We start from the raw sequence: 14727 nt of genomic DNA, 5'->3' as shown, positions 1-14727 counted from the left end.
TCTTTAAAATAATATTTCTATGGTTAATTGAAAGTAGTAATGTAACAAAAATGAATCTGCTATGAAACACAGGAACTGCTATGAAAGGAATACAGAAAGAGGGAAAGAAGTAGGCAGGGAAGGGGAGAAGAGAAAGAATCTAACTAATGAAAATACCAGGGTCTTGGCTAGGCTTGGTGGCTTACACCTACAATCCCAGCACTTTCGGAGGCCAAGGCTGGTGGATCACTTGAGGCCAGGAGTTCAAGACCAGCCTGGCCAAAATGGTGAAACGCTGTTTGTACTAAAAGTACAAAAAATTAGCCAGGTGTGGCAGCATGTGCCTGTAATCCAAGCTACTCAGGAGGCTGAGGCAGAAGAACCGTTTGAACCCAGGAGGCAGAGGTTGTAATGAACCAAGATGGTGCCACTGTACTCCAGCCTGGGGGACAGAGCTAGACTCTGTCTCAAAAAAAAGAAAACATCAATGTCTGAAACCTCAAAAAAAAAGTGATTCTGGATTTCCAAGTTTTTCAGACAGTCGGGGCACCTACCATGCACTCCACTTTCATCATGTGATAGGCACTGGACTAAGATGTCCCTTAATCCCCACCACAACTCAACAAGATAAGTACCACGATGACCATTTTATGGGTGAGAGAACCTCTATTCCTTACAGTGGTCACAGTGACTGTAAGTCACCAAGGTTCAAACAGGTCTGTCAGCCAAAAGCTCACACCTTTCCCAGTATGCCATGTCATTTCACCCTCCACTCCTTCCAAAGCAGAATTTGAACAACAAAATAGCCTCTCTTTAGAAATTAGGATTATTAAAATTTTTCTGCACTATGGATATACAACAGACACAGATGCATGTGTAGAGGGGACAGTTGAACTGGCCACAGAATTAACTGGCCATGTGTCCCCTGTGCCGAACTGCTTCCTCTTCCTCCTCTCTCGTGCTCATAAAGGCGAAGAGCCATGTGCAGCTGTCAGTTACCTGTCATCCTGTGAACATGATGAAATATACTTTCCTCCCAGTATCTTCTCCCACCTTCCACAGTGGGGAAAAAATCATTGTCATGGCTGCTATCACTTTTCCTTTGAATTGAGAGCACCATGTAATGATCACCTATGACTTTAGAAATGAATGTCCTTGCTCTATGTCACGCTGGTTCATGTCACTGCACTGCTGAGCAGCTCAACACATGGCAGGAATACTGATTATCATTTTGATTATTTGTCCAGGTCATTTTCAGATTGCCTCATTCCAAACCTACACATTCTTCAATATCATACCCAATTATTTTGAGAATTGAAAGGGCTTTTGTATCAGTAGTATCCTTTGATGCTCACAGCAACCATGGAAAGTCAGCAGGACTATCATTAAGAGCATGGACTCTGCAGCTGAACTTCCTGGGTGTGAGTTTCAGCTCCATCACCTACTTGCTGTATGACCGTGGACAGTTACTTAGCCTTTATGAGCCTCGGTTTCTTCATATGTAAAATGAAGATAATTTAAAAACCTATAGTACATAGGACTCTAGTGAAAATTAAATGAATAATACATGTAAAGTGCTTAGAACAGCAGCTGGTACCAATAAGGAAATCAAAAATGTCCTTTGTTATCATTTATCATTTTACCAACCAATAAGAAAACAGTCTCCAAGGAGTTAACTTGTCCCAGGTCTCACTAAGTGGCAGGGCCAGGACTAGACGTCAAGTTTTTGCTTCTTAGTGCTACCATACTGCTTCCAAAAGATCTGATGTCAGGCCTTAATTTCTTCCAAATCAAACCTTAGGTTTAGCTTCAACCAGAATATTTAAGTTAATGCACTGTAAGTATTATACAAATATTTCAAGCCCTATACAGTGCCTCCATGATGAAAAAACTCTCTAAGTTTGGTAAGCAACAAATATGTGTCAACTTTGAAAATTCTAAGAGGAAGAAATTTTCCAATCACCAAAGGTTGTAGGAAAGTTTGCATGGGTTGAAGCTGGCAAGTTATTAGCAAAAATGACTGTCCAAGAGATAGATGGTGCTCAGAAATTAGACACGACATTTCCCTTCACCCTCATGATTTGCTGTTTTTCAACAGCTTTATCTAGGCTTCTAAAGCTGTGTCTCCATTTCAAACACCAAAGCTACACTCTGGAAGGCACACACAATTTGTTCTCAATGTTTACCTTAATGGTCTACCTTTGCAGCGATCAGAGTAAGCTGAGCACTACTGATGGTAAACCACTCACATACAACCAAGTCTAGGCATTTCATGTTAACAGGGCTGGGATCCCTCCTCCTTCCTTCCCTACTTCATCTAAGTGGGATTGGAGGTGGCATTAAAGATTGCTCTTGTTCCATGCAAACTCTGTTGGGTCTGGATTACCTGGGTAAAGGTCTGCCCGTCTAGATAAAAGAGAACCTCCTCCTACTTCCAACTCTAGAACAAGAAAATTAGTTTTTTCACCCAACATAATCTTGAAGATTACACATCATTCTATTAATTACTGTTCACGCTGGGAATGGGCCTGTGGTACTGAAGGGAGAAAACTACATTTTTATGATATGTCTGGCTGTACTATTTGAAAATTTTTTTTCCCAAAAGCATTTGTTATTTTGTAATTTAAAAAACCTTTAAAGGAAATTTTATAAAGAATAAAACTTGGAGAACAGGGCTGAGTAACAGGAATAACACTCAGGTGGTTGTCTGAACTCCAGCCCTGCTCTCCACCAACACCACCATGAGCCTGCAAAAGGTTCAAGCCACAGATAAGATTGCAGCCCTGCTGAAACCTTGACTACAGCTGGGAAAATCCTGAATAGAGGACTCAGCTAAGCCAGGCCCCAACTCCTGACCCCAGGAACAGCAAGATAACATACGTATGTTATTCTAAGTTGCTAAGTCTGTGCACTTTATTTTGTAGCAAGAGGAAACTACTACTCCATCTACGCCAAATTCCCAGGAATAGAGATTATACCCATGAGGTGGGATTTTCATGTGTATAAATGAAAAGTGGTTTTGAAACTTCAAATAAATGTGTTAATCAGTATTGTTTTCATTAACTTTACAATATTTTAAATCAAATATATAGTACTATATCTTGAGTATCTTTCATAAAAGTATCTAATCTCATCCTGGGAATCCTAATTCTAGTATTAACTTCTATAACTTAAGACAACTTTTCCTATACTTTTAAAGTAGTCACTTCTACAACTACAATTAGTTTAACATAAGATCTAAAAATTAGACTAACTCAGGCCCCTATATCTAGATGATCCCCAATCTTACAATTCAGATAGAAAACAAACTAAATTTACTGGTCAGCACCAAATATACTTCTCGTCAGAGAACAGACACCTTGGTTCTCTGGTTTCCAAATTTGTACTGGGCCTTGTTCTTGCCTAAATTGTAGCTTTCCTGTTCCTGAATAGAACCACAGTCCTGACCAGTCACCCTAAAAACAGAACATGTCTGGCCGGATCTCAGCTCTGCCATCTCCTACATCACAATAAAAGTCCACATGAAATCCTGCTACCATCCATCTGGCCTGGGGGCCGGGGAGGGGAGGCCGGAAGAAGGTCTGACAAAGGACAGAAAGCAAACAGAAAAGCAGTGCTCGGGAACGTCACGACCAGCATTTCCCAGCCATTGACCCCACGGAGCCTGTCAGACCAAACAGCATGTCCTGCAGCTGGGCCCAGCTTGAACCACACTCCACCAAGATGGAGGAATAAAAAGCAAATAGAGTCTCTGACCCTGTGTGTTGCAGCATCACTTCAGTATTTCCCCCATCTCATCTCACCTGATCCTCCTCCATCTCCAACTGAATAGCCCAAGCCCTAACTGCGAAGACCACGTCAATATCTGCCACTGTCCCAGATTTAAAAACTCAACCAGGCCACAGATGGCTATGAACCAATCCAGTGCTATTTAAACAAGTGTGTCAACCCACCTCAAAGTGAAGAACAGATATTTCTGGAGCATGCAACTTACTCAAAGGGTTACAAGGGGTATATTAGTTCAAAACAACCCATCTGCACTAGAGAACAGTATAAAGCTTTGAATTACATTTGAAAGTAAACATTTCGGCAAAATTTCCCTGAAGCAGGACTTCGACCATGCTCCAGAGTTCCTGGGGGAAGCTGTTTACTCTTCTCTGCCATTAGAAGTTCACCAGCAGAAAAGTCTGAGAAGCAAGCCACTGGGCGCACTTGAAGCCTAGAACTCAAGTGACCAATTCTTCCCATGGACACATCCTTTAACATGACATCAACATCAAAAAAGCCACTTCATTACAGAACTCCCTACCAAACCAGTGAGGAGTTCACAGTGAGTGGGCTCCTCGGCATCCATTGCCCCTTTCCTCTTCTTAGTGTGTGAATAGATATATTTGGTTGGGAACCCACCCCCTCACATACAGCCTATCTACTTTGGAAAAATCTGGTTCAACTCCAATCTTAAACATCATTTTCTTAAGTCACTCAGGTCATGCCATCTCCGGGCCACAGTCAACGGTTTGAGAAGGGAGTGTGACTCCGGCAGCCTAACCAAGGTAAATCTCAGGACTCTGACTTGGAATGCCAGAAGAGAAGCACTGCCTCTTCTTCTAGCCAGCGCGATGCGGGAATGCAAAGCCTGGAATGCTGCAGCTGGTTTGCTACTATGAAGCCTCAGAACAAAGAAACAGCCAAGGAAGGCAAAGCAGACAGTAAGTCACAAAGTCCTTAGTGATATCAGTGAGCCACTAAATCAAACCAATTGTGAAAGCAGAATTTCTGGATTTTCAGGTGAATAAATGTGGGTGTGACGGCTACTTGCAAAAAGCACATTCTAACACTACCTGACATTTCCAACTAACTCCAGAATGCCTTGTTCTATCCAGAGCTTCAGGTTTAGTACGACAGGATGACAAGGGAGTCTGCTTCCAGCGTCAGCTGCTACAGATCCAGAGGATCACTAGGGGTTGTGAATGTTCTAGAGAGTCGTAACTCATACCCAGGGGCAAAGCAATCCCTCACGAGAGCTCTGGGAAGATACAGACTATTTTTCATTTCTAAATATGTTGGGGGAGGGAGGAGAAGAGGAGATGGATGGCAGGATGTTAGAACTGAACCCCCCGATTTAGAGCTGGTTCACATAGGAGATTGCTGAGGCTATGGGTGTATCCAGATCCAGAGTTCAAAAGTCTGGGGCAAGGGTCTTTCTGTTCACTGGCCCCCTTATCAGACATAGCTCTGAACATACAAATTACTGTTCAATATGCTCACATGATGGATCATCCCTAGAGAGTCACCCATTTTTATAATATAAAATGAAGCTATAAGACCTTAAAAGATGTTTTTTTTTAACTGCATCTTCATTTTCTTGGAAAGAATTGAAAAACAGAGTGAAGCAGAAGACAGTAAAATGTTCCATGTCATATTAACTTAGCCTTGGGCATCAAGCTAGACAATTTTGCAGCAACCCATGAACAAAAGCAAAGCAGGAGTATTATCAGAATAAGAGCCAGAAATAGATTTCACCAGGGAAGAATACATGGCATGTGGGGCTGGAGAGTGTGGTAATCAAATTTATCATGCAGCTTTTTTTTAATTACAAAAGCAATATATGATTGACTTAAGTCCTACAATACAGAGGTCTAAAAGAGTAACCTTCCCTGTCCCCATGCCCTATCCCAACCCACCCCACTATGGTACCTGAAGGTAACATGCCTGTCTCTCTGTACATACAAATATATACAAACATATGTACATATTCGTAAACCCCCATACACATCTTTTACAAAAGGATCATACTATACACATTACTTTACAATCTCTTGTTTCACTTATAATAGAGAATGCCCAGCCCTCCAACATGAGGTGTTTGAAGTTACAAAACAAAGGCACACATCTCATGGAAACAGTAGCCCTGAATTATCATGAAAAACATTAATTGATATGAATATCTGGAAGCTGAAATCAATTTTCTGCTTTTGTTTTATAAACACAAAGGACGTTTAGAAAATAAAATTACATAGAGCTGAAATCCAGACATTTCGTCTGCTAAAGACTCATGAATGTTAACACTTGGCATTTTGTTAAAAAGGTGATTGTTTTATTTTTAGTGGCCACAACAAATCAGGTATTTGAATGCACGTAATGTTCTACTCTCCATCTTATTTTCAATTCATTTAAAAGTGAATTGTGCTTCTCAGAGCCAAAAAGAAAAATGATCGGTAACGTTAGTTACCATATAATTGATTCTGCCTATCTCCATCTCAAAGACCAATGTTTAAAGTCTGTCTTTTATTTGATATCAGAGCATACTTTCAATTAAAGGTGCAGAACCCTCAGCTTTCCCACCTGAAAGCAGAACTGCTACGCTTGGAGGGAAGGTGACACCAGGCGGTACTGCCAAGCCAAACAATGCCACCCCCTGCTCTGCAGCAGTGTTTTATACCTTTTCCATTTGGATCAGCACTTTAAATAATCGCATCTCTGAACTGTAAACACACTTCAGTTTAGTATCCAGTTATCCAATTAAGACTCCAAAAGCAGTATTCACAGGCCTCTTGTTACCATCAACCTTCCCCCACCTCCACCAATACAAAGTGAGAAGAATGAAAAGGTCAATTCCTAGAGGATGACTACTATCTCATAAATAAATTACTCAAAATCATCCTTGAAACATGTTTGGTGCTGTGGTCTCAATGTTTCTATCTCCCTAAAGTTTATATATTGAAAGCTAGTCACCAATGTGATGGTTCTAGGAGGTGGGGCTTTGAGAGGTGACTAGGTCATAAGGACAGAGCTCTCATGAATGGGATTAGTGCCCTTATGAAGGAGTATTCCTCTTCCACCATGTGAGGACACAGTGAGAAGGCGCCATCTGTGAGCCAGAAAGCAGGTCCTCACCAGACACTGAATATGCCAGCCCCTTCACCGTGGACCTCCCAGACTCTAGAACTGTTGAGAAACAAATTTCTGTTGTTTATAAGCCACCTAGTTTATGGTATTTTGGTATCGCAGCTCCAACAGATAAAGAGAGTTGGCTATCTAGAAAAGAGAGCTATCTATGATATAAAAAATATAGCTCATAATTTGCATATAATTTTACAAAATATATTAGTTCCACAAAAGTTATAACTGATCCTACTTGTATCACTGTATTATCTCTTTTATTTATTTATACTTCCTCCCTAGAATGATAAACAGAAAAATATTAAGCATGCCCAATAATCCAGTTCTTCTCCATGCACAGATGCATATTTTAAAAAGGAGGAAAGAGAACTCAGGAAGTGAGGCAGAGTCCACTAAAACTACTCCCATCCAAAACATTCTGTTTCCTTCTCAGCCGCAGGTACAGGGAATCAATGCCTCATTTCTTTGGTTTAGTTAACAGTACACCTTTACTTCTGCAGATGCTTTATGCAAACTCCAGAAAAGCTGCATGTAAATGTATTTTTTATTCATGTTTTTAAAATATTTAGAGAACTTGACCCTGTGAAATCCTTTATAAAGACTTTTTACAACAGGAAATTTTCTCCTATTATAGCATATACATATTTATGCTTCTGTTTATGTATATGGCATTAGACTTTTGTACAGTAGGACATGACTATAGCCAAATCTTCAGGGACCAATTACATATTTTTATCTGATAATCGGCTCCTGTCCCTACTAACTACAAATGTCGAGAAAGTTCATGTCTTTTTTGACAGTTTACTGCCTTGCATTTCAATGAGTAGCTTCTCCCTGATTAGGCTTTGTTAATCTTATGAAGGTATCCAAGAAGATGCCTATGGATTTCAAAATTCCTTCTAAATTCCTCAGAGGGCAGTATTCTGCTTGCTTTAGAATGCCCCCAACATCCACTACAATACTTGCACACAGTTGATCATAGAAAGCAGACTGACTTGTCTAATCCACATTACTCATGGGCTAAAACAGTAAAAACTCAACTCTTTCTGAGGGTATAAAGCAAATACCGCTGGACTCAAACAGAGAGAAAAAAGAAAGAAGAGTCTGAGGAAGAAAAGACAGCTCTCTGGCACAAAATACAAAGTCTAAACATTACAGATGACCTTCGTGTGTACTTACGTATATTTCACTGTGGTCAAAGCGCTTCTTGAGGTTGTTGATGAAGGTCTCCTCATTGAGAGGTTCTAAAAGAACCATATCTCCAACTCCAATCATATTGTCCAGAAGTGAGGTTTTCACCTCCATTTTGGCCATGGTCTCCAGCTGCAGAAGAGAGGGAAAGGGGTCAATTTAAACGAGCAAAATAATTTCAAATAGGTTCTTGGCACTACTGCAGAAATCCAACACTGTAGCTCCAAATGACTCTCACTAGCCTTAAAAAAAAGTCATAACCTCTCCTCCCTATGAACTACATCAGGAGCCTCTGACTTGGCTGCAGCTGCCCCATTTGCCAACCTGCTGCCACAAATGAACCTCCTTCCCAGTCCATCCTCCCTGGTGAAGTCCACCTACAGAAAAAGCCACTAGAAAGCCATGGTCTTCTCCTCAGCAGAGAGTCGCAAAACTCCAGAGGGGGGAGAAAACCTAACCCACCCCTACTTTCCCTCAGCCCTTGTGTACCAATGTCAGACTATATGAACCTGCTTCCTCGAAGATGATAAAAAATGATGCTGCTAACATTTGTTGTTTACTTGCCACATATCAGACACTATACCAAGAACTTTACGTTAATTGAACCCTCACAATAACTCTATGAGGTAGGTATTGTCATTCCCACTTTAAGATAAGAAAATTGAAGCTCAGAGATTATGAAACTTGCTATGGTTACTTAAAAATGTTTTGCAGCATTTGATGTGAAAGAACTCAATTACCACATCTAACATGGCATCTATGGGAGGAAATTTCATTCCAGACAATCAATATTGACATATAAAGAAAAGAACACAACCCAATTGTAAATCACAGGCTACCAGTATAACATAACCTGATAAAAGTGGCCTCTACGTTCTTAATTCTTGTACCAACAGACATGCCACTATAACAGCAGAATCAAATTAACACGCAGTAAACAGACCAGAAATACTACAGTTTCCCTTTGGTTCAATGTGAAAATCTACCAAGTGGAAACAGAGGCACGCTACAAAGGCAGCATTCTACCCTGCTACTAATGTGCATGGTGCCACCCAACAGCAGAATGGTAATCCCCAAGGCTTCCAATCTGATCACTGTCAAGAGTACTAAAAATCTTTCAAATTTCTGAGCATAGGAGTGTGTGGGATATGTGTGTATGCACACATGTGTCTGTATTACTTTTCCTAATATTACCAGAACTAAATGGTAAAATGGTAAAACTAAATTCATCTGGGCCATTCTCTCTAAATGTTTCTAATGTAGAAGCCAGTTTTATATAACTTCAGTGTGCTGATACTCAATCACACTTCAGAATACTAATAAATACTTACATATATACCTGCCACTGATAATGAGTGGAAAGGACATTTGATTCTTCCTATTAAGGAGTCACTTCGGCACACTATGTCTTATAAAGGTTGGTGTCCTTACTGAAATCTCAGCAACTTAAACAAATGTCCCCCACTTCTAGTCTAGAACATCCAGTAGGTCTTGTAGAAGCAGCAGAAACTACTTTTAGTTGGTCTGGTTTAAAGAGAACTAGGAAGGGCTAGTAATTAAGAAATTCATTATTATTAATTACTAGCAATTTATATGAACCCACAAACATATCCTTTTTTACTGATCCTATTAAAACAAGTTTTTGGCTATGAAAAGCCAAAAAAGAGAGACTAAGATGAATTTATGAGAGGTTCTCCCATAAATAAAATAAGGAAGTATTTAACACTAAAAAGAAAAACAATAGAGTAACTTTTTTGTTACTGTATGTTTTTTATAATTTTATGCCAAATACACCTGGAACGAAAAGTCCCAGATAGGCCAGGTGCGGTGGCTCATGCCTGTAATCCTAGCACTTTGGGAGGCTGAGGCAGGTGGATCATGAGGTCAGGAGTTCAAGACCAGCCTGGCCAAGATGGTGAAACCCCATCTCTACTAAAAATACAAAAATTAGCCGGGCATGGTGGCAGTGCCTGTAATCCCAGCTACTCAGGAGGCTGAGGCAGAGAACTGCTTGAACCTGGGAGGCAGAGCTTGCAGTGAGCCGAGATTGCGCCACTGTAATCCAGCCTGGGCAACAGCGTGAGACTCTGTCTCAAAAAAAAAGAAAAGAAAGAAAGAAAAGTCCCAGATACCACTAAAACTCAACAACGTCGGCCCAAAGAACTGCTCTGTATATTTTGAAGTTGGCTGGGCTCTGTTTCAGAACAAAACTGATGGGGGTGGGAGGCACGTGCCATGCTATGGAAATGCAGCAGGAGCCACAGAGACGGTGAAGCCAGAGCCAGAGTCCACAGAAGGACTTGCACAGGGAGAGGACCATTTGTCACAATAAATTTGTCCACAATAAATTAACATTTGAATCAAAGTTCAAGTTCTCAGGCTCCATGTAATGCCAAAAGCACTCTAGCTGCCATGCATTACATATAATTTGGCAGATGAGGGAAGAAGGCTTAGGGATTAAGGGGGAAGTCAACCTGAGAAGGGTTTCAAAAATAACTACCTCAAACCAGCAATTTAAATTAAGCAAAGAGGAACTCTGCCCTGGGGTGGATTCCTGTATATAGTCTATTTATAGGAACAGCTGCAGAAAGACAACACAGCTTCCCTGCAGGTAACAATAATTAAGCAGCCAATCTTTCTCTGTAATTACCCGCTTCACCATCTTTTCCAATGTGGAATTTATATCTAATTTTTTACACCTCATCCCAACTTTCTAATCCAAAGAGGAATAGAGTGCAAAAGAAATGCTGAGTTACAGGTAACTGGTAAACAGTGAAGACCTCTGAATATTGTATTTTGCAAACCAAAATACAATAAAGCAAGCCACACTGAAAAGGTGACACTAAGAGTCATTGAATCATGCAAACAGTTTTGCTTTGTTTTGTTTATCTTTTTAGCATTTAGGGACACTGGGAGAAGATCCAGTGACAGCCTACCTCATTCTCAAGGTAAAAATAGGACACTAAGGAAACGGTGTGGGGGTATTTCCATATCTTCTTACGGTGGTTTCTGGTATTGTGACTACCATCTCTAGCCTTGGTTTGGTTCACTTTGACATGTCAATGAAATTAGTTCATGTATTTGCTCCACCAAAAGGATCCATTTGTCTTTTTCTCTGAAGGAGCTATGTGCTTACCATGGGCACAAGTTTCAGAATCACTTGCTAACTCCACATTTCCATAAACCATTAGAAGAATTCGCATGGGGCTCTAGGGAGAATTAAATGAGAATGTATATAGAGCACTGGGGATACTTTTTGTTGGACACACACTGTTATAGATCTACCTCCTCCCTTCCAAGAGCCCTCACAAGGAATCCATGCTGTTCTGGGTACCAAAAATGAACATGTGATCTAGGCTAAGTCAATCAACATATTCTCATCTTCTAGCCAGTGTAACTGATTCAAGGCTGGACACGTGACTGAGCTTGAGACTGTGGCTTCAAATACCAGGACAAAGGTTCTCTGTCTCTGGATGGCGTGACTTGCAGACGTGACACTTGGAACTACTGCAGCCATCTCTACTTTCATGAGGAGGGTTGGTAGGAAGAGGAAGACGACACATGGAGGAGGACAGGGCAAGAAAATTACCTAGAATTGGCCAGGCGCGGTGGCTCACGCCTGTAATCCCAACACTTTGGGAGGCCGAGGCAAGTGGATCATTTGAGGTCAGGAGTTTGAGATCGGCCTGGCCAACATGGTGAAACCCTGTCTCGACTAAAAATACAAAAATTAGCCAGGTGGTAGTGGCACACCCCTGTAATCCCAGCTACTCAGGAGGAGGTTGAGGCAGGAGAATTGCTTGAACCCAGGAAGTGGAGGTTGCAGTGAGCTGAGATTGCACCACTGCACTCCAGCTTGGGCAACAGAGTGAGACCCTGTCTCAAAAGAAAAAAAGAGAAAAAGAAAATTACCTAGAATTATTAGTACTGGAGCCTGGATGACATCCCAAACTTCTGGATCAAACTGCAGTTGAAGCTTGCTCCCATCTCTCAAGTTTTCAGTGATGTAAGCCAATTAGTTCTCTTTATTGTCTAAGCTGTTTGAGTTGCATTTTCTATTATTTGCAACAAAAAGCATTTTACCTAGTAAGAGACTGGTACCAGGAAGTGAAGTGTTCTAAATAATACACCAAAAAGCAAAAACTGGCTGATCTAAGGCACAGGCATGAGGACCTGCTGTCTTGGACTGACAAGATGATCATCTTCACTATTTAATAGTGAAATAGTGGACTAAACCATGGCCCGTGGTATCTTGAGACTTGGACCTTTATGCCTGCGGCATTAGAGAATTTGAAAAAAATTCAAGATGCCAGAGTATGGGTTGGCTATTTCTTAAGGATTTACAAGAAAAAGATAAGCTTGCTGTGAAACTGCACTGTCTGAAAGGCCAGAGAGGAAAACATATGGCACTGCTCAGAGGGCTCACTCTGCCTGGAGGTGGGAGACATAGAGATGTAACCTATCCCAAGCACCACCTCTGCCTCTGTGGCCTGAGAAAGAAATAAGCACTCCTGCCATGCAGATGTAGCCCAGGAGAGGTGCCACCTCACTCTACTGCTTCTTACGCTTCTTACTAGCCCCAGGTGGATTCTACTACCAAGAACTATGGCAATCTGCAAAGTACCAAGGCCAGGAAACAAATTATCAGACCATGTTCTAGTTTCAAAACTTTGGGACTTGGCAGTATATTCAGTTTGGGTTACTAGTCCAGAAAAGCAGTCTCTCTATCTAAGGGTACCAATTTAGGCCAGCCACAAGCCTGCCAACTGGTGCCAGGCAACTCCACAGGCTGTGCCAGTTCTTTTCAGCTCTCTGTCCATCCAAGAAGAACAAAATATATTATTGCAATTGTTCCTTCCCCTATCTACTCTCATCTCAAGAACTTCCAAAATTACTACCTGTATTTCAACATACACTAATTCATTTACTGGTATCTTTTGCAAAGTTAAAATACCATTTAAAATACTGACAGCAGCATTTCAAAAGTTCCTCAAAATCCAAGAGAATGCAGCATAAACATCCTATAGCATCTGAAAATGGCCATCTGTGACCTACCACGTAAACTTAATGAGTCTACCCAATCACTAACCTTAAATTGCAAGCCACCTACCATATGTCAACATCATCTGCACTTGGGAATGTCAAGACCAACATAGCCCCCCAACACACAGAGATGGCTACACAAAACAGCACATCCAGCATGGTAATTCCACTATTCAATATCAAAATGATACTACAAAGGAGTTATTCCAAATTAATAATTAAATAATAACTAAGAGGAGATGGATGATAAGTTAAAATAAAATTCATCTTATCTCGTGCTCCTCCATTGAATTTGAAGTTCTCAGAGTACCACAGATAAGAACAATATATACGTTGAAACACTTTTATTGTAGAATTTGAAAGAATATTCACAAATCAGAGCTGAGGTTGCAATGATTAATAAGAATATTAAATCACTAACATGGTTTTAAATTTGAAGGAACTTCTTTTTTTTTTTAGATTTAAATAGAAAGAAGATCTTGCTATGTTGCCCAGGCTGGTCTCAAACTCCAGGTTTCAAATGATCCTTCTGCCTTGAACTCCCAAAGTGCTGGGATTGCAGGCATAAGCCACTGCACCCAGCCTAAAGGAACTTTTAAAACAAAGCCAAAAGAGTCACTTGCAGGAAAACTTAGTGAAAGCAGTTATCTATTGCTTTGGTAATTGTAAATGAGGACATTTAAAACACATATATTATAACATCATTAGCAGTATAACAGCATTAGCAATATACACCAGAGACAGCACCTACAGGGATTCTTCTTCGCATAGTAACAAGTGTGTTTTATCTGACTCCAGTTCCACTCATTAACCTCCCTGTATAGTGGTCATGTATGCATGACAGCACCTTTTCTAGAAAATCAGCTCTTTGGTGTCAAGAATCATGCCTTATTCATCTTTATTTCCTGAAAGCACAGTGCACAGCCTCTTGCACATGGTAGCCATTCAGTGATATACAAAGGGAAAACAAGTATGCAAATTTCCGATTGACAACTGAGTCGTACAACAATGCACGTCCTCACAGCTGCCATCCTTTGGTTTGGTCACAGCAGACCAGAAGGCAAAACAATGACAGTAGCTTCAAGCCACTTTGATCCATTCCTCCAAAAACATATTATCAACAAAGGGCAGGAAACAGAATTGAGCTACTTGGCTCCCAACAAGATCACTAATGCTTTTAAGAATAGCATGAGAAACATATTTAGGTAAGAAAATGGAGCCAATGTGGCAAGATTTCATGAACACAGTAACTCTCAGCAAATCCTGATGGCAAAACAAAGGCAAAAGAGGAGCCAAGTCTGTAGGATGTGGTTCAGTACCTAATATAATAAGCTAAGGGAGTCAGAAAAACTGGAATTTCCTTCCTAGATCTTTTAAAATAGCACCGAATCTCATCTCTCTGAGAGGGGTTAGACTAAATTTCCATTCAATTCAGTTCAACCAGCTTTTACAGTATTGAGGCCTGTTGTGCTGCTGGCATGGTGTAAAGTGCTAAGAACACAGTGAACATCGTGGTACCTCCCCCTCCCTGCATCACCCTCCAGGAACTCACGGTCCAATAGAAAAGTCAAGAAAATAGGCCACTTTTGAAATTTTCAAGGAACTTTTTAA

General features: G+C 40.7%; 1 protein-coding gene across 7 annotated transcripts in view; it reads right to left on the bottom strand.

The window, feature by feature from the left end:
• Positions 1-14727, bottom strand: part of MYO1B (myosin IB) — a 178960-nt gene that overhangs the window by 137497 nt on the left and 26736 nt on the right. For all 7 annotated transcript variants that reach the window (XM_003309371.7, XM_009443899.5, XM_009443898.5 and 4 more), the window contains exon 2: positions 8062-8205. In XM_003309371.7, the coding sequence (XP_003309419.1) occupies positions 8062-8196 (135 nt within the window). In that variant the 5' untranslated portion in view covers positions 8197-8205. The remainder of the gene's footprint in view (positions 1-8061; positions 8206-14727) is intronic.

This window comes from Pan troglodytes, chromosome 13, assembly GCF_028858775.2.
Source record: "Pan troglodytes isolate AG18354 chromosome 13, NHGRI_mPanTro3-v2.0_pri, whole genome shotgun sequence".
Taxonomy (NCBI): domain Eukaryota; kingdom Metazoa; phylum Chordata; class Mammalia; order Primates; family Hominidae; genus Pan; species Pan troglodytes.
This window is presented reverse-complemented; position numbering and strand designations above follow the sequence as displayed.